Source organism: Grammomys surdaster, unplaced genomic scaffold (assembly GCF_004785775.1).
Source record: "Grammomys surdaster isolate TR1022 unplaced genomic scaffold, NIH_TR_1.0 126091, whole genome shotgun sequence".
Classification (NCBI taxonomy): domain Eukaryota; kingdom Metazoa; phylum Chordata; class Mammalia; order Rodentia; family Muridae; genus Grammomys; species Grammomys surdaster.
This window is the reverse complement of record NW_021620899.1, coordinates 4,160,802-4,181,769: the sequence shown is the minus strand read 5'-3', so window position 1 is coordinate 4,181,769 and position 20,968 is coordinate 4,160,802. Positions and strand designations below refer to the sequence as shown.

The 20,968-nt window shown below is 37.0% G+C and overlaps 1 protein-coding gene across 1 annotated transcript in view; it reads left to right on the top strand.

Annotated features, from left to right (window-relative positions):
* Positions 1-20,968, top strand: part of Thsd7a (thrombospondin type 1 domain containing 7A) — a 364,412-nt gene that overhangs the window by 327,208 nt on the left and 16,236 nt on the right. The window contains exons 15-21 of the mRNA XM_028755943.1: positions 1,071-1,076; positions 2,585-2,718; positions 7,519-7,672; positions 11,154-11,298; positions 12,531-12,646; positions 20,313-20,430; positions 20,669-20,814. Coding sequence (XP_028611776.1) covers positions 1,071-1,076; positions 2,585-2,718; positions 7,519-7,672; positions 11,154-11,298; positions 12,531-12,646; positions 20,313-20,430; positions 20,669-20,814 — 819 coding nt within the window. The remainder of the gene's footprint in view (positions 1-1,070; positions 1,077-2,584; positions 2,719-7,518; positions 7,673-11,153; positions 11,299-12,530; positions 12,647-20,312; positions 20,431-20,668; positions 20,815-20,968) is intronic.

The window sequence follows — 20,968 nt, the reverse complement described above, 5'->3', positions numbered from 1 at the left end:
TGGAATCGGGTGAATATGAAACACAGTTATGGGAGTAGCATGCTTATGATGATGAGAATGTTTGTCTACAAGTTCGGAAATCTTGAATTTCTGATGACAAATTTAATATTAATAAATTATAATCCATAGTCCTAGCAAAAAGGAAGTATACATATACTTGATATGTCACATGTACGTGTGTGCCTAACTAATCACTGTGCAATTTAAACATGTTACATTTTCCTGAGCACTTTTTTTCCAAAGACATATGACCCTGTGCTAAGTTGCCTGTACATCATACAATGTTACATCTATCATAAAAATTCAAGGCAGAATTTGATAAGCACATTTATGTATTGGTCTTCAATTCACTGTGGGTCTATCAAAATAGTAATAACTGAAAATTGAAAGGTAAACCAAGAAAAAGCAATCAGTTTAGCATCAAATTTTGAGCATGTTTTACATAAAGCTTATGGATAGGTATTTAAATATCAGGCAAATGCTGAAGGAAATAAAATATGCAAAGTGCTGTGTTATTGTTTATATAGTATAAACCATGCATATTTTTGTTATAATTAAAATTCCTCGGTAAAAATGTAGCAGTTTGTTGACGAGAAAATGGTCTCTGAGAATGTTTTCTCACTGAAGCTAAGCCCTCAGGTCCTTACCTCACCAAAAATGTATGAATGAATTGAAGTGGGCTGGTGGGTAGACGGAACTGTAGGTGGCTCAATATATAAACAGCAGCCTATGTTTTCATTGACTCCTAAGATAGTTGCAATCATAGTTCAGTTTGCAGTGACGGGGCTCTGAGACCCACTCAGGTTTTGAAGTCTTGTTATTCTGCACACACAATCTTTCCCTTGGTTGTGTAACCTTTATGTGATCATCTTACACTTAAGTCATGAGAAATGGTTGATTTACCCTTCCTAAAACCTAAGAAATATATCCTAAGCTTTTACTCAATTAATGCTTTAAACAAAAGTTCTTATAACTGATATGTAGAATATGACTTCTTGTCAAAATAACTAACGTTTTCACATTTCTCTGTTTCTTGACCTTTACTTCCTTCCTGCCAACCACCACTCCAGGCACAGGTGAGCATGCTTATCTTCCGCTTCTTCAGAGTGCGTTTTAAAGAACTATTTTTTCTTCTCCAATAGGTTTTCCTCTGTCCATTCCCTTTTTATCTCTTAGTATAGCCAGTAAGGTTTCTTTATTGATAGGGCCTGAGAAGACGGAGTGAGTTGACTGCCCTTCATCTAGCACACTTTAATGAAGCAATGGTGCCTTTATTTATGCTTAGAGGAGAGAGGTATGGTCGACTGAAAATGGTTATTTGGAGATGTTGGAAATGCATAGACATTTCCAACAACTTTGCATTTATCCCTCAACAATGGGAAAGATTATCTACCTATCAACGGATTAGAATGAGCAGCAGGGCCCCTCTGTTTCGATTCTTTTATTCCCTGGACTGGTGTGGTGGTGTTTAGCCGTGTGGTGACAGTCCTGTTTTAACACATCTCTCTAATGGGAATATACTGACTGTATCATTAGCTACAGCCTTATTCCAACATTGAATATGTTTTACTCTTATTTGAAGTACTCTATTTTATTTTGGTTTTTTCATCTTCCAAGTGTGTGAAAGCGTAGCTACAAATGACTGTTTAAATCTGATTCATGGAATTGATTACCTAAATCATTTATATACTGTTTTGTGTGTGTGTGTGTGTGTGTGTGTGTGTGTGTGTGTGTGTAGAATGGGAAACAGAATTGGATTTTCACATATTATGAGCATATTTTAAAATATTTTTCTTTAGTGGTTATATTCTTGGTTGTAGTAGATTGTGGTTGATTTATTTTTTCTACTTATTTTTCTCATTGAGAAAACTGCACAATTGCTTTATTGTTCTAGAAGTCCTGAAAAAAAACCATGTCTTTGGGATTGAAAGCTTTGTGGACAATAACTACAAATAGTTGGCTGTATTCTGTGAGGCCTTTGATGCTGACAGCTGTGTCTGTGGCTATATATCATGTAAAACTAATTCAGGACCTTGTTTCCATACCTCAAGGGATTGAGGATTAGTTTCAAGATGGGCTTATTTCCATTTATTTATCATTTCAGTTTCTTGTATGAAACTCTATACATTTATATGTAAAACTGTCTAAAGTATATTTATCTGGAAAACAGATGTGTTTATAGTATTCATCTCATTCATTAATTCATTTGATAAATCTTGACTAAGTGTCTAGCACATGAATGCCCTGGACTAAGAACTAAAGACACACAAATTTAAACAAAATAGTCTAAAAGATTTTAATTTAGTTTGCTAAAGGTCAGGTTATGGAAATATGTTTTGATTCTGGCCCAGTGGGTTAGAATACCTACTGTGTAAAAACAGATACAGAATGTAGCTCAGCCCACCTTCCTCTTCTTGACTAGACTTCTCAAGATGCCGTTTTTCTTCCTACTTGAGGGTACAAACAATAAGGAGGAGAAATGGAAGCAGACTGATAGAATAATGATTGTGGTGATATAGAAGTCTTCCATCCACCCTTCCCCATTCTCATTCCACTTCCTGAGATCACCAGCTGTGTGTTTCAGGTATATGAGGTTGTCCCGTGCCACAGTGACTGCAACCAGTACATATGGGTCACAGAGCCCTGGAGTGTCTGCAAGGTGACCTTTGTGGACATGCGAGACAACTGTGGAGAGGGTGTGCAGACCCGAAAAGTAAGGTAAGACCTAATAGAAGCTACCTGACAACCATCTCCCAATTCCACAGGTAATAACATGAGGCATCTCTCATTTCCACTGTCCTGACAATTTCATTAGTTTTGATTTTAGGGAATCTGGGTTCTTGGAATTTAAGATCCTCAATTGCAAGCCACAGTTTGGGTATATTCTAGTTCCTGACCCAAAGACCTTCACTTTACATTAGTTTTTAAAAATTATTATTTGTTTGTGAGATTATATTATAATTACATGCCTCCTTCTTTCTCCCCTCCAGATGCTCTACCCCTCTTTGCATTTTTGAAAATCTAAGGCCTCTTTTTTATTAATTGTTGTTACATAAATCCATGTATATGTATGAATACAGATATGAATAAAAATATAGATTCATAAGTATATAAATACAGTCTGCTAGGTCTGTATGTTGTCAGAGCCAACCATTGAAAATGCATGTTGAATACAAGTTTTATGAGTGTGGATGGTAAAACTCAGTGACCTGTTAAAAGCTGAATATGCTTCTTTGTATATATGTATTTTTGTGTGTGTATATCCATGTGGGTTTGTAAGCCAGAGATCAACATTGGATGCTTTTCTCATTCTTTATTTTCTTTACTTTTTGAGCTAGGGTCTCTCACTGAACATGAAACAGGCCAAAAAGCCCTGGGGACATTCCTGTCCCTGCCTCCTAAGTACTAGATTACAGATGTGTGCTGTCAAGCCTACTAATTTTGACACATGAGTGCTAGGAACTGGACTTATGTTCCCATGCGTATGTGGCAAACCTTTTACTTACTGAGCCATCTTCCCTACAACAAAAGCCGAATATATTTCTGACTACATTTTTAAATCCCCTGCTTTGACTTCTTGCTCCCTTATGTCAACCTGGCTAACATTTGAATACTCTCATCTCCTTCAGGAAGCCTCCCCTGAACCCCTGGCTAGCTATTACCTCTCACTTATTCTAATAGAGATACCCTGCCTGATAGGATAGCTACTGGTCATGTGTGAATATTTTCATTTTCATCTTAAAGTACTTAAAGTTTTAAATATGTTTCTTCATTCATACTATTCATAATTGTAAACTCTCCACAGCCAAATGTGAGTATTCTGTTGGCCAGCACAGATGTAGAATATTCTTTTTACCACAAAAGGGGCTAAAACAAAATAGTAATAAATGCAGAACTTGACATCCGTATATTCTCATCTATAACTTAGCCTATCATGAATTTTAGAATTATGTAATAGTGTTTCCTGAGCTATTTCAGTAGAAAGTTTTTTATTAACATTAATATCACAAAACTTCTTCATATAAAATATGTATAACCAAGCTTCTGATTAAAAACAATTTTCTGTTTGTCTCCAATATCTGTCTGAGTGCTCCATTTACAACTCCTATGGTTCATAATAAAGGTGGAGAAAAGATGACAACAGAAAAAAAGATAATAAGCAGAACAAAAATGGAAAGGGAAAATGAAAGTTCCTCTTCCTTAAACTTCTGCCTCCAAACTAAAATTTTCCCTTCCAAATTTAAAAATCACTTTCTCATGTAAAGAATTTGCTTCATTCAGTTGCTTGTTTTGTTGGTTAAAATCTAGAGTAAAGAAATGTGCATTGTACCTTTCCTTCCACTATTGCTGTACATGCTTATTTTTGATTTGTAAGCAGTTATCTTCAGCCTTCCCAAACACACTTGAAACAAAGTAACTTTAAGACAAACCTGTGTATTGAGGTTGATGCAATGGAGAGAGGGGTCAGTATTGATCGTGATCTCTGATCATGTAATGATGTGCCTGCTTGTTCCTGATTGAGTGGTCCACGTCTCAAGCTCTAGCCTCTGCTAATTAGGGTCAGTATCTCCTGCCTCCATACTAAATGTGGACTGACATTTCAGAAGAGATAAGTCTATAAAAGAACAGGTTTGCATTTATCTCTTTTCAGTCTTCCTCATTAGGGTGGAACGGCAGGTAGGGAGGAGGATAGTAGAAGTGTTTCTGACTAGTAGCAATTCCTTCCTTCCCAGCCTCCTCCCCTCCTGCCATCTTTCTTCTTTCTCCCTCTGTCCCTCTTTCCCATCTTTTTTCCTTTCCTTCTTTCTATTTTTCTTTGCTTCTTCTAGAGCCAAGAATTGAGCCTGGGCTTAAAGGGGGCTGGACAAAGAAAAGGTCAAGATGTGGATGATATATTTTTTTTATAAATTTCATGCATATTATGACAATAAAAATAAAAAGAGAAGCATTTTTAGTTGCAGTTACTGTAGCTGTTGTTTCCATACAGAAAGTCTACCTTTTATTCTCCTACCTGTTATGAGACTGTTACCTCTTCACCTCCAAAATGGTCATGTGCCCTATTTCTAATATACTTAAGTCTTCTCAAAAAAGTACTCTTGCTCTTTGGAAACAGAAAGGCCAAGACTATGAAGAAAATAAATTTAAAACCTATTTCTTTTGGCTTAATCTTGATCCAAATATTTATTCTGAATTCTAGGTCCAAAAAAAAAACTGTTAATGCCAAATAAAATAAATACCCATCCTGGTTGGTAGAATTTGTTCTTATTTTATGAAATCAAAGTACATTTAAAATAATAATGTTTTAAAATAAATCAAGTCTGTTAAAAAAGAAGTTACCTCCAAGTGCTAGATTGGAGGTTAATTATTTATTTTGATTTTTTTTGAGTTAGTTATACAGTGAAAAATTAAGAATGATTTTCTCATAAAGTTACATGTACATAGCTACCTAATATAGTATTAGACATCTATTTTTAACTTGGATCAATAGGCAATTTTACAAGTTAATCCTGTGCTGTATCAGTATCTGCTAAGAAAGTGATCAATTCTACCCTTTGAACACAGAAAATAGAACACTTCTTTATGTAACTAAAAACTGTTTTTAAGAAATTTGTAATTTTTCAACATTGAAATCACCAAATATCTACTGATTCATTTTTTATGAAATGATTTTTTTAAATTACAGAGATCAGGTTTTTTATATTTTTCTAAATTGCGTACTCAATCAATATGCAACTAATGACAGCTTTCCAATCTTTCAATGTGTCTCACTTGACAGAAACATTTATTTTTAAATTTGGTCTTACTATAAAAAGTGATTTTTTATAGTATAGTTTTAGAGACACAATGCCCTTAATCACTGTAAATCTTTGAGAAAAGATGGGATGCCAGGTATACAACTGTGACATGACTTAGCCAACTGCTTGAAACACTACAACAGCCTTAAGAGGTTCAAGAGCTCATCTTCTTTTGCATCTTCCCGCAGGCAACTCTCTTACCAGACACATTAATAAGTCTGACCTTTCGTACATTATAAATGAAGGATCAAGGTTTTCTCTTCCACTACAAAGTTCACAGAGATTATTAACTACAGTAAAATGAAGCCACATTAATTAGCTTCTCAAGAGGATTTCTTGACTGTCTGTGATTAAATAGTATGAACAAAGGTTTAAATTGGTCCTAATATAAGAAAAACTAACAATTAAGAAAAAAACTAAGAAGATCCAAATAACCACAATTAGCGAAGTTGTATGGTTGTATGTGTGTGTGTATCTCTCTCTCTCCGTGTGTGTGTGTGTGTGTGTGTGTGTGTATGTGTGTGTGTGTGTGTGTGTATGTGTGTCTATGTATGTTTATATATCACAATGCCCATGTGGTCAGAGGACAATTTGCAGGAATTAGTTCTTTCTTTTCTACCATGGGAGTTTTAGGGATTGAAATCAGGTCACCAGGTTTGATTGTAAATGCCTTTAGTCACTGAGTCATTCTGCTGACAGCTAAAATTACTTTTTAAATGACAAAACAAACTGATAAATGCCTTATCTTGGAAATCACCTTATGAAACATTTTCTCTGGATATCTCACTGTCCCTCAGCCTCTGTCGTCTATGATCAATTGTATCTCTTCTGAGAACCTCTTTGAACCAATTTTTTTAATAATTTATTTTTTCTCAAATTGTAATTCATTCACGCAGGGGTTATAAACACAGAAAGGCAGGATGTGGGGAAGGGAATGACACTGGAGTGTGGGTGTTCAGGGGGAATACAGATATCTTTCAGAACCGGGTATCTGCTGGGTGAAGGTTCAGGGGACAAGTCACTATGACTCTGCCTATGACTCACTTGACCTTATCTAAGTTGGTATTGTCTGCCAAGGCTACCTATTTACAAGGTCTATGACTACTCAGGCTTGTAAATTTCCATAAAAGCTGCCTGTTTACATTAGCTTATAGCCATCTGTCTCGATGTTTTTCCACTGAGACCCAAGACTTGGTGTTAGTATACATGTATGACAGGCCTATTGCTGATTTTAGGCCTATGGCTGATTTTAGGCCTTCAGTGTGTAAGCAGGGCTGCCCCTGACATCTCCTCCCTTCTCTAAGTATAGAAGGGCTGTGGCAATTCTAAACTTGCAAAGGCGGGGATAGAGGCCTGACCTCCAGTACTTGAAGGGGACCTTGTAATGGCTCCAGTCACCCTGTCGTCCTTTGGACCAATTTTTATCAGTTCAGTTTTCATATATGGGTGAGAAAGTCACTTCCCTTGCAAAGAAACAAGATAGCATTTACCAACGCACTGAAGCTATCCAATTAAAGTAGTATGACTATGCATGTGAATATATGTTTTTCTTTTAATCTTAGAGAAACACTAATTATACGTAGGAAGACATAGTTTCTTATAACTCTTCCTTTTGGGAGAATGTTGTTCATCAGATGACAGTTTAATTAGAACCACCATCCTGCATGTTGGCTGTCACTTTACTTGACCTAGTTCCTTTGCTGATGTGAATGTTTTCTCTTAGATGCATGCAGAATACAGCAGATGGCCCTTCTGAACATGTGGAGGATTACCTGTGTGACCCAGAAGATATGCCCCTAGGCTCTAGAGAGTGTAAACTACCATGCCCTGAGGACTGTGTGATATCTGAGTGGGGGCCATGGACCCAGTGTGCTTTGGTGAGATTATAGATTATTTGGGTAAAATGGAGTTTGCTTAATTTTTGTGAGCCATGGACACAAAGAAAAGTGGACAAAGAAAAGCTTCTTTGTCCACTTCCTTGTATGGGTAAGACATGTATATTCAGTAATGTTTCTTCAACAGTGTGAGTTCTTGCTCCTTCTCAACCGTGCTTCTAAACCAGTATACGATTCCTTCAGCAGGCCTTAGAAATTATACAACATGTTAAAGACTGCAGTGGTCATAATGATTCTCTTTAGTTAAAATTAGGAAAGAATGAAACTCCAGTGAAGGTACTTTAATGACGTTAGCTTGATATCCCTTAACTCTTGTAGAATCTGATTAATGTAAATGGTAAGAACACTCTTTCACACAAGGAAGTGCTGCAGCAGGAGGATTAACACTAGAAAGCAAGCAATCTTGAGTACAGATCTGAAGAGGAAGAAAGTTACATATGGTAGGTCCTCAAGTATTCTTCTAAGGTGGTTGTGTGTAGATATTTAAAAACAGCAACCAAATGATCAGTTTCCGTTCAGTAACCTGCTGGTAGCATCCCTGTTAATGAGTATAGGAGCAGCCTCACGTCAACAGCCTCTATTTTTATAATAGAATCACTTTGGAACAGAATCTGTGACAATATGCATTTCATCCTATGAAATTCACTTTTCCGTAAGAAGAAAAGATCATGTGCCAAAACTATACCTTCCCTGAGCATCTCTTTGAAGCACTTCTCATTAGTTCCTGTCTCACAGAGATGGGTGGTTACTATCATTTGTCTCACACACAAAAAAAAAAGCCTACCTGTGTATTAGTCATGATTCTCTAGAGCAGTAGTTCTCTACTCATGAGGTACAATCCCTTTGGAGATCACATTTCAAATATTCTGCATATTATATATTTACATGATGACTCATAACAGCAGAAAATTTACAGTTATACAAAAAAATAGTTTTATACTTGGGGGTGACCATAACATGAAGAACTATATTAAAGGGTTACAGAATTAGGAAGGTTGAGAACCACTGTCATAGAGGAATGTAGTGTATATAGATTGGAGGTGGGAGGGGTATTAGAATGGCTTATAGGCTATACGGTCCAGCTAGTCCAAAAATGGCTCTCTATCAACTGAAAGTCCAAAAATCCAATCAGTAGCTGTTCATTCCAAGAGGCTGAATGTCTCAGGTTGTCTTCATTCAGTATATTCCAGAACCCCAAAGTAGGCTCTAATGCCAGTGAAGGGGTGGACTTGCTAGTGACAGAAGAAACAAGCAGGCAGAGAAAGAATTTCCCTTTTCCAGGTTTTTATATAGGCTCACAGCAGAAGGTGTGGCCCAGATTGAAGGGGGATCTTCCCACCTCAAAAGATCTATATTAAAGGAGTATCTCTCCACTTCAAAGATCTGGATTAGAACAGGGTCTTCCTACTGAAAATGATTTAATTAAGAAAAAATACCTCACCAGTACGCTCAGCCATTCTGTATTTTAGTGAATTCTAGATGTAGGAACTTGAGCAACCAAGAATAACCTTTGCAACCTGTCAGTCACACATAGTCTGTGCTTCTTTACTCTGAGAAGGAGAGATGAGTTCCAAATCAAGCAGAATTCTAGATTTCAACAACACTGAGGACCCTATCACCCATCTAGAGGAAGGGAATCATTTGAAACAGTATGTGGAAAAGTTAGTTTCTTAGTTAAGGTTACTATTGTTATCCTGAAATACCATAACCAAAGACAACTTGGGAAGGAAATGGATTATTTCACTTATACTCACACTTCTATATACCAGATCATTATCAAAAACATCAAAAAAAAAAACTCACGAAGTGCAGGACCCCTGGAGACCGGGGCTGATGCCAAGGCCATGGAGGAATGCTGCCTACTGGCATGCTTCCTCTGACATGCTCATCCTGATTTCTTATCAAACCCAAGACCACCAGCCCAGGGAAGAACGCACAAAGAGTGGGCTAGGTCCTTCCCCCATTAATCACTAACAAAGAAAAACTCTACAGGCTTTCCTACAGGCCAATCTTACAGAGGCATTTTCTCAATTGAGGTTCTCTCCTCTCAGATAACTCTATCTAACCTGTGTCAAGTTGACAGAAACTTATCCAGCACAGTTAACTTAATGCTGCACAGCTGTGAAAAGCAATGTGGAAAAAAAATGAAAAGATATGTCTAATGTTAAGACATTTAATTAAATATAACTTCAGGCAAGTTTACAGTCTGTGTTTTCCAAGGTGAGTTGCTTTATTTAGCTCTGTGTTAATATTGTTAAAATGCTAAGTAGCCACTAACTGACTGCCCAGAAGCAAAATAAGGCCATATATCATTTGAGCAGATCTTTAAAGAAGGGTAAAGGCTCTATCTTCATAAAGGTCTGCAAATAAATTTCTGTTTTAATTCTGCAGCAGAACTACATTCTACAACTTACAATGATGGAATTTTTGTCATAGGAGATTCTGTTAAAAGGATATTCAACTTTTATAAAACAGGGGCTGTTGAATTTGGGCTGCTTTTTAAATTCTTTAACAGTGATTTCAATACCAGGAACCACCAAACAGGAACTGTGTTCATGTGGGTTCAGTTTTAAATATCCATAAGTAGCCATCTTGGAAAAAAATTAAGTTCTACCATGTTTGTTTTCTTGAGCATTTTCCCATAGAAATTTTGGATTGTGACTAAAACTCAACTAGTTAACGAGGTGTGCCTTTTAGGCTTTATAGATTACCTTGATTCATCACCCAAGACATCAATAAACAAAAACAAAACATTTATGGCATGTAAAGAACTTTTAAGTTCTAAGAATATACAGAGAGAGAAAACAGCAGTAGTTCAATGTACTCTGGACATGGTCGCTAGACTTTTATATAATTTACATTCTCTCAATACAGTAAGTATTCCTTCAGTGGTGTGACCAGCATAGAGTGAGAGCAGAGGACAAGGCAATAACTATCTTAGGCCTAAGAAGTCCAAAATTGTTTGTCCTTTTCTATCCTTAGAAGCAAAATATTTTCAGGAAGATACATCAATAAGATAATAGTCAGCCACTGTGTAGATGCTCCGTTTTTCTATGAGGATATGCATTAGGCACATGAAAGCCACTGATACCTTGATATTTATTTGAATGATTTAAATCAATTTATATTGATACACAAGCATGCATACACATATATGCATTTAAATATATATGAATGATTGCAGCATATGGAATTAGCATTCTGTGTTACTAAAAACGCCCATATCAATGTGTTTCTAGAGGTGTAAAGTAATAACTTAAACATCTTCTAGCTATGATGGTACATCAGACTCTGTCAATGCCTACATTTTACATATGGAAACTCTAAAGTCTGAATCATAATGAGATTTACTCCTTGTTTAAATTAGTTCAGTGAATCAAGTGCTCTAAATCAGCTCCAGAAGTAGGCTAGCTGTTGTATGGCTGAGTTTACCTTTCTGAAAAATGGTATTGTTCTTTGTAAGCCTTGCAATCCTAGTGGTTCAAGGCAAAGGTCAGCTGATCCCATCAGACAGCCTGCTGATGAAGGAAGAGCCTGCCCTGATGCTGTGGAGAAAGAGCCCTGTAACCTGAACAAAAACTGCTACCACTATGACTATAACGTCACAGGTAAAACACTTCATCATGTCCTCATAGATTCTGTGCGTTCTTCCCATGGGAGTCAGCTCCAGATATTCTCAACAGCCTAGGACAGCTCCACCTGCATGCCATTTAGAAACACAGCTTACACTCTGAGAAATAATCATTAGCAAATGACAGAAGCAGTCATCTGTTTTATTTTTTTTTTAGAAAACATCAAAATATTAAGAATAAAAGTATTCCAAAGACTAAATTCATCAAGTATGTGATAAATATTCCAAATAATCCTTTTTTAAAACCTCTTTCTATTTTAGGGTTATGGAAAATATTTTATTTTTATCAGATATTTGATTGTTACATCTACATCAATAATTCTTGGGACACAGGAACATTTGTGAACAACATTAACATGATGTAAAATATCCATAATCTTAAAAATAAATATCAGAAAAGAGACTTGTGATAAATCACATTTATTTCTTAAATTTCATTTAGTATCATCAAAACATACACATCAAAAATATTTTATTGGTTCAGATGATTTTATACAACATTGAAGCTAACTTGGAGTTTTTCCTAGTAATTTTTATGTTGAAACAAGCTCAAGAAATTGAAGAAAGACACATAGCAATCCCACTGGCTTATGTCTCTTAGTTTTCTCTACAGTTTGCTTCAATGCCACAAAGAAAATCAAAGTTCTCTAGGGTATGTTGTACTTGCCTAGAGAAAGATGAAACAATGGTTTTTGTAAAAGATACAAAATAAGGGAATTTGATAAATATGCAGAACTTATTTACAAAATAGATGAGTTTGTATTTTTAAAGAATTTTTCTTATGCAAATGATGATGTGTGGAGGGTTAATATAACTACATAGAAAACCATACATTAAAATTATGCTTACTTTGCTAAAAGATGCATAATAGTAAATTTTTATTTCTATTCTTCTCAAGAAAAAAGTTCTGAAATGTTATTGATCTGTACAGTCAACCCGTTTTTACAATATCACTAAATAGCTAGCTGTCAAGATTGTCAAGTAGACATCTGCCCCAAAAAATAATCCCCACAGCTATGTGCAACCACAGCAATTCTATTTGACTCCTAATATGTTGAAAGCTGAGGCCCATATGCTCTGCATGTGGGATGATTGATTGAGGGGCTTAGGAAGCAGTTGTGAATTAGGTATGGGATTCAGGTCATCAGAGTTTCATCTGAAATCTGTTACATGCATCGCCTTCTGTTCTGATGGGTCTTTTTCGTTCAGACTGGAGTACATGTCAGCTGAGTGAGAAGGCAGTTTGTGGGAATGGCATTAAAACAAGGATGTTGGACTGTGTTCGGAGTGATGGCAAGTCCGTTGACCTAAAGTACTGTGAAGAGGTGGGTGAGTGTTGTGTTAAATCTTTGAAGGAATTCTTCCCTAATAATTTAAATTCACATAGAGCCAAGTGATGTTTGCTCCATTCAATGCATGGGCAACAGCTGTTTTCACAGGCTGTCTAGTGCCCTCTTGAAAAGAAACAGTATCCACGCAACTGATTTCCACAGATAATTTCCTGTATTTTGTTCTGCTTGGAGCCCTGAGGTATGCTAATTAGCCCATTCTGGAAGAAATGCTTAGGAAACAATAAGCAATCAAGGTGAATAAAAGCAATAAATCTTAATCAGACCATTCATCATCTTTTGTAATTTGATGTGAATTGGACACAGAGCTTGGACACCTGCCAAGATCCATCATTTATTCTTTCTGTTGCTAAACATTGATCACATGCATAGCACATTTCATAGCAGATTTTGATATGAAGATCTGATACCCAGCTGTGAGAATCTAAGCACTTAGGTCTCCAGGTCTGGATAAGAGAGCTTAATGCTCTAGCAAAGCAATGAAGTCTGTCACTACTATCTTTAAGGCTCAGAGATTGTAGTCAATAGTTAATTGTCAATGAAAAGTAATTCCATGACTCTTAGCTCTGGCCTTCCGAGCAGGAGAGACATTTGGCATTGGCCTTTCTTTCTTTTCATGAAGCTACTATGCCTTGCAAGGTAGTGATTTCTGTCTGTTTTCCATACCACAAAGGCAATGACATTCCTGGCCTTTGACTCCCTGTGCTTCTGAGATGCACAGGGTCATTTTTCAGACCAAAATAAGCAAGAGCTTCAGTAGGTAGGAAACAGAATTTTCTTAACTCTCAAGGGAAAGTCACCATTAGAACTACTAGAACCCACTTAGTGCCATTGTCAAACTGTATGTGACTTTAACTTCCTCACATCTCTGATTATAGAGATAGACATCCAGATGCTCTGAAACCATCATGTTGTTTAGTAAATAAATGCCTCTCTCTAAAATCTTATGTCATGAATCAACCTATTTATATGTTAGATTAAAGTAAGTTAAACTCAGGTTTTTTTTAATAATACCATTTAAACGATGTAACCAACAGTGAATAAAATTTTTGTACATGAAGATTATTACAACAAACACAAACTTCCCAGAGAGTGGTAGGTGAACCAGCTCAAGCTGATTTGTGTAGTCTCTTTTGCAAACGCCCAGGAAAAGTCCCTCCATACAAGAACATGAAATGAGACCTCCATAATAGTAGAACCCAACACATTCAAGACTCTTTGAACTGCTTCATTTATCCTGTGAATTCTGCAGGGACAACTGCAGGTTCAGACCCTAACACCCTGGCAGATGCTGCCTTCAGGGAAAACTAAGCTGCTCTCTGTGGGAATTAAACAGCACACATACCATTTTATACATCTCCGAGTCCAGCTGGTTTCAGGAACAACTGCGCTGTCTTTGTAAACAATGCTCGGACCACCTACCTACCAACCCCTGTGCAAACCCTGCATTCAGTTCAGCAGCAGTAGGTGGCTCTTGCTGTTTCTCTAATGGCCACAAAGAAATGTGTCATTAGTGCCCAACAAAGAGGAAAATTAGGGTTAAATTCACTAACATTTATGTAGTGTGTTTTTCTTTTTGGTATTAGATCTTTCTTTCTTTCTTTTTCTTTCTTTCTTTCTTTCTTTCTTTCTTTCTTTCTTTCTTTCTTAACTCATTTGCTACCAAGACACTGCAGATGCAGATATTCATATCAGTATAAAAACCACTAGGCTTTATTATGGCACTTCTTGTCCTTCCTGGGATCTTCTTATTCCCTCCTGAACTCTTGCATCCACAGTGACTTTCTTTGCTCTTTTATGTCACATGTGTCCCTTTGTTTTCCCTCCCCTTCCTCAATATACCGTGTTCTGAACCTTCCCATGGTCTCTTGTCTAATTTCATAGTCTATATCCATTCTCATAACAGCACATTTACATATCATACAGATACTAAAAATTTAAATTGCTTTTTCATATAAAGCAAAAAGGGTTGGCAATTCTGAGAATGACCAATAAAAATTGTTATTCTCTGCTATAATATTAATACTCTTTATTTTAATGTTACTTTGTACCTTTGACTTCACTTTAAATGTTGGAATGGAATATATCACCTGTGAACTTGAAACTCTTTCTTATACTTTGAAACTATAACATATAAATCACGATGACAAGATCAAAATGCAAATAAAATATATATTACGAGAGGCCATACACATAAATAACAAACAAATAAATAAATAAATAGCTGAGTTATAGGAGAGTTGGTGTGATAAACCTGAGAATAGAAACTCTTCAGAACCAAATTGTATAAAACATTTATATTTAAAACATTCCTGAGGACTCACATTTCCTTTTAAGAAAGATGAATTCTCTAACATTTCTTTTATCATTTATTTATTTATTTATTTATTTATTTATTTATTCATTTATTCACTTTACATCTCTATATCAGATCCTTTCTCCTCCCAGTACCCCCTCACACAGACCCTCTCCCCATTCCCTCATTCCCTTCTCAGAGAAGGGGGCATGGATATCCCCTGGCTCTTTCTCTCTCTGTGTCTCTCTCTGTCTCTCTCTCTCTCTCTCTCTCAATCTCTCTCTCTCTCTCTCTCTCTCTCTCTCTCTCTCTCTCACACACACACACACACACACACACACACACACACACACACACTCCATCACTCCCAACACTATAGGCACATCAAATCACTACAGGACTAGGCACACCTAGATAAAGTGGTCCTTTTAGGAGAACAGATCCACAGTCAGGCGAGAAATTCAATGACAGCTACGCCCCAGTTGTTGGGAGACCAGCTTGAAGACCAAGCTGTACATCTACTACATAAGTGCAGGGGGCCTCGCGTCAGCCCATGCTCACTCTTTGGTTGGTGTTTCAATCTCTGAGAGCTTCCAAGGATCCAGGCTAGTGTACTCAGTTGGTCTTCCTGTGGAGTCTCTATTCTCTTTGGGTCCCTCAATCCTTCCGCCAAATCTTCCTTAAGACTCTCTGAGATCCATCTAATGTTTAGCTGTGGGTCTCTGCATCTGTTTCCATTGGCTGCTGGGTGAAGCCTCTCAGAGGATTATAGGCTGAGATTTTTTTAAAACCTACTTTAATAAGGAATTTAAATACTTTAACTTCCCTTCTAGCCCACCACCCACCAGAGGTAGTGGAAAGAAAAAGTTTACAGGGCAGAGGGGATGTAAACTAGTTTAGAAATAGTTCTTAGGAGTGATTCCAATCTTTGTTGTCAGAATATCAGAAGTTCAGTTCATGTGAATCAGCACCAGTAGCTCAATCTACTCACAAGCACCATTCACAAATCAGCAATGCTAGTTAGATCCAGAAGAAACCCAGAGGCTCTGCCAATTGGCCTGAAGCCACAGGAATATCACAAGAATTCTTTTGGTATGTTTCTCTCTACAAAGTCACAATAAACAATGATCAGCAAAGAAGGCAAGGTGAACCAATGCCACAGCATATCCCACTGTTGGGTTATACTTATATTCTTTTCAAATGTCATATTATCTACAGCAAAACATCACATGCCCTTATTCCAGGCAGCTTCCAGAAAAACACCACATGTCTGTTCTCAGCAAAATATCCTTCCACATGTCTACTTCAGCAAAACATCCTCTCATTTACATCCCCTCATAAGATAGTTTATAGGAAAACATCACATGACACAACTAAATCTCCACCACTTCAGAGGACTGTTATGTTAGGCTTCCTAACTGGAAGCATATAACAAAATATCATTAATAGTGTCAAGTATCAGTTCTTACCCATAGGATGAGTCTAAATTCAGGCCAATCATTGGTTGGTCATTCTCTCTATCTCTTCTCTATCTTTATCCCTGCACATCTTGTAGACAGAACAGATTTTGGATAGAAGGTTTTGTGGGTGGGTTGCTGTCCTTTTACCTCTACTGGGAGTCCTGCCTGACTACAGCAAGAGCCACTCCAGGATCAATATCCTCCACTGCTAGGAGTCTCAGCTAGAGTCAGCCCCATAGATATCCTGGGGCCTCCCCCAATTTCAGGTCTCTGGCACATCCTAGAGATGCCCTGTCCATTGCCAATTTCCATTCTCTGTCCTGATCACCCTACAACTGATCCCCATTGTCCCCACTTCCCTCCCTATCCCCTCTCCTATCAAGTTCCCTTTCTCCATCCACCTCCCATATCTATTTTATTTACCCTTCTGAGAATAATTCAATCATTTTCCCATAGGCCATCCTTTTTATTTAGCTTCTTTGAGTCTATGGATTGATATTATGGTTATCTTGTACTTTCTGACTAATGTCCACTTATAAGTTATCACATATCATGCATGTTCTTTTATGTCTGGATTATCTCACTCAGGTTATTTTCTAGTTCCATACATTTTCCTGCAAAACTCATGGTGTATTTATTTTTAATAGCTGAGTAGTATTGCATTGTGTACATTAATTTATTTTATTAATTTTCTTTATTTATTCTTCTGTTGAAAGACATCTAGGTTGTTTCCAGTTTCAGGCTATTATGAGTAAAGCTGCTATTAACATAGATGAGCAAGTGTCCTTTGGGATGATGGAGCACCTTTTGGGTATATGTACAGGAGTGGTATAGCTGGGTCTTGAGGTAAAATTTTTTCTGAGAAACCACCAAAGTGATTTCCAGAGAGTTGTACATATCAGAAATGGAGAACTCTTCCCTGAGCTCCACATTCTTGGCAGCATGTGCTGTCCCTTGAGTTTTTTATCTTAGGTGTTCTGATGGATGTAAGGTGGAATCTCAGAATGTTTTTGATTTGCATTTCCCTGATGACTAAAGATGTTGAACATTTCTTTAAGTGTTTCTCAATCATTACAGATTCCTCTATCTAGAACTCTTTGTTTAGCTTTGTACCCCATTTTAGATTGGGTTATTCAGGTATGGTGGTAGGTGTCTAACTTCTTGAGTTCATTATATATTTTGGATATTAGCTCTCTGTCAGATGTAGGGTTGGTGAAGATCTCTTTCTAATCTGTAGACTGACATGTTCTCCTATTCATGGTATCCTTTGCCTTATCTTTTAGTTTCATGTGACCTCATTTATTAATTCTTGATGTTAGTGCCTGAGCCATTGAGCAAATGGCTGGAGGAGTAGTTGTCAGGAAATAATCAAACTCCCAGCTGAAATAAATCAATTAAAAACAAAGAAAACAATACAAAGAATCAACAAAACAAAGAGCTGATTCTTTGAGAAAAGTCAAGAAGATAAATAAACCCTTAGCCAAAGAAGCTAAAAGGCAGACAGTTAATACCCAAATTATCAAAATCAGAAATGGAAATGGAGTCATAACAACTGATATTGAAGAAATTCAAAGAATCATTAGATCTTCAATGGGAAGCCTGTACTTCGCAAAATTGGAAAATACAAATGAAATAGATGTTTTTCTAGACAGATATCAATTACCAAAGTTAAATAAACTACCTAAATAGTCCTATAAGCCCTAAGGAAATACAAATGCTCATTAAAAAGTCTCCCAATCACTAAATAAATAAATAAATAAATAAATAAATGCCCAGGGCCAGACTTTTAAAGAAGAGCTAATGCTATACTATTCCACTATTCCTCAAACTATTCCACAAAATAGTAACAGAATGAACATTGCCAACCTCATTCTACGAGGCCATAATCATGCTGACACCTAAACCACACAAAGAAAGAGAATTTCAAACTAATTTCCCTTATGAACACTGATATAAAATTTCAATAAAATACTTGCAAACAGAATCAAAGATCAAATCAAAAGTATTTCCACCATGATCAAATAGGGTTCATCCCAGGAATGCAAGAGTGGTTTAATAGAGGAAAATCCATCAATATAATCCACCATATAACTAAATTGAAAGAAAAAAACCACAAGAACATCTCATTAAATGCTGAAAAAGCCTTTGACAAAATTCAACACCCTTTCGTGTTAAAAGTTTTGGAGAGATCAGGGACTCAAAGCACATACTATCTCTCTATCTCTTCGATATAGTACTTGAAGTTCTAGCCAGAGCAATAAGACAACTAAAGGATATATCAAGGAAGTACAAATTGCAACGGAAGAAGTCTAAGTATTGCTATTTACATGTAGGACCATGATAGGATGGCTGGTTTTGGTTGAAACACTGGCTGGAAATAGCCAGGAGACCGAGTACGTTTCCATTGCCTGTGAGGGACGGGCATCTATTACACCTCACTCCCAGAATCCAGGATCCTGAAATGTGGCATGATCTCCATTTGACCTGCACCTTGCAGACATGTTTGGCTAAGCAGCCCTTCCCAGAGAGGTTTGTGTCACCATCCACACCTACAGGTAGAGGTCTTACTACAGGCTTCAGCCCGGAGAGATTTCCATATTCATGAATTACCTCAAGGCCAGAGGGTATAGCTAAATTAAATTATTCCTTCCCAGTCCCTCTTCTTTCTCCCTCCCTATTTAAGTCAGGCCCACCCTGGCTTAGACTTGGGGGTGCATCCAGTCCATCTACACACACCATGAACTCCAGACTTTCTCATGTTTGGGGGACCTGCCTTCATGGAAAGCACCCCACCACCACCACCAGGTACCCACCACAAACTTCCCACATTCATAGATGATATGATAGAACATACAAGTGACAGCAAGGATTCTACCAAAAATCTCCTACGGCTGAGAAATACCTTCAGCAAAGTGGCTGGTACAAAATTAAATCAAAAAATCAGTATATCCTTTATATAAATGATAAACAGGCTGAGAAAGAAGTTAAGATGAAAATACTTCAAAATAGCCACAAATTATATAAATTATCTTGGTGTAACTCTAACCAAGCGGGGAAAGACCTGTATGACAAGAACTTTAAGTCACTGACATTTTTATCCATGTATGGGTAGCACAATGTCTGTAATTCAAGCCAAGACAGGAAGATCACAAGTTCAGCATTAGCTACAAAGTGTATTTCAGGACACCCTAGTCTACATAAAAAACCTCCATCACCAACATACAAAAGAGTCAATTCATTCATTAATTAATGCATTCATTTTTGGTGATGTAGTATATATATATATATATATATATATATATATATATATACATTCTATCTTTAGTTTGAAATGGTACTTTGTCTTTAAAGACACATGCTATTCAGTGCAACCTGTCTATATAAAAATAAATAATATCTGTAATATAATATTACAGATCTATATATTGATAATATTTTTATTTTTAAAATATTACAAAGCAGTCTCAGATATACTTTTTTAATTCTTCACGGAGAGTAATTCCACTCATTTGTAGATTAAATTTTTTTACTATTTATGCAAAGTGTTAACATAATGCATAACTGTATAGAGTCAGTATGCTCCTGAATTCACCTTCTGCCCTTGGCTCCTACTTTGATGAGTTGAACCATTTTATATTCTTAACATTTGTAACAATTGTTCTGTTTCCAATAGTTTTGCTATACCATGTATATTTCCTAATATCCTTTCCTCTCACCCCATCTGCCTTTCCCCAATCTCCTCTTCTCTGTAGCCACCACATTTCCACTGCTCTCCACATTTCTATCCTTTCTTCTTCCCTCCTCCACTGTCGTTTCTTTTCCCGTTGACAGTACTAATGGCCTTGTCTCCCTGCTCATACAAATACATCTATTTCTCCTCTTTCAGCTCGGGCTGGAAAAGAACTGGCAAATGAACACATCCTGCACGGTGGAATGCCCTTTGAACTGTCAACTTTCTGACTGGTCTCCTTGGTCAGAATGTTCTCAAACATGTGGACTCACAGGTTGGTTTGTATTGCAACTAGCATTAGACTACTAGTAAAGCCACATAATCAAACCATCTCTCTTGCTATAAATTATATTAGGTAGACCACAGAAAGATAGCTTCTTTTCTAAAGTATGTGAGCCTCTCCTGCACCAGTATCTCCTCAAAAGACATACCTGTGATACCCACTCCCAGTGTATATCTATTTGTACAACTATGGCATCATGCTGAAGTTGCATCATTTTATTTCTTTAAAGGAAAAATGATACGAAGACGAACTGTAACCCAGCCCTTTCAAGGTGATGGGAGGCCCTGCCCTTCTCTGATGGAACAGTCTAAGCCTTGCCCAGTGAAGCCATGCTATCGGTGGCAATATGGCCAGTGGTCTCCATGCCAAGTTCAGGTATCATATTTCAGGAAGCTGGGTAGATACATGCAGTCTTCATCTTCAGGAACTTGGTTCTAGAAGTATTTTCAAGTTAGAGATGGTTGATTACCTCATAAACATTTCAGTGACTTTCCCATTTCCCAGTCCTTTAATTAGTTTTGATAGCAAG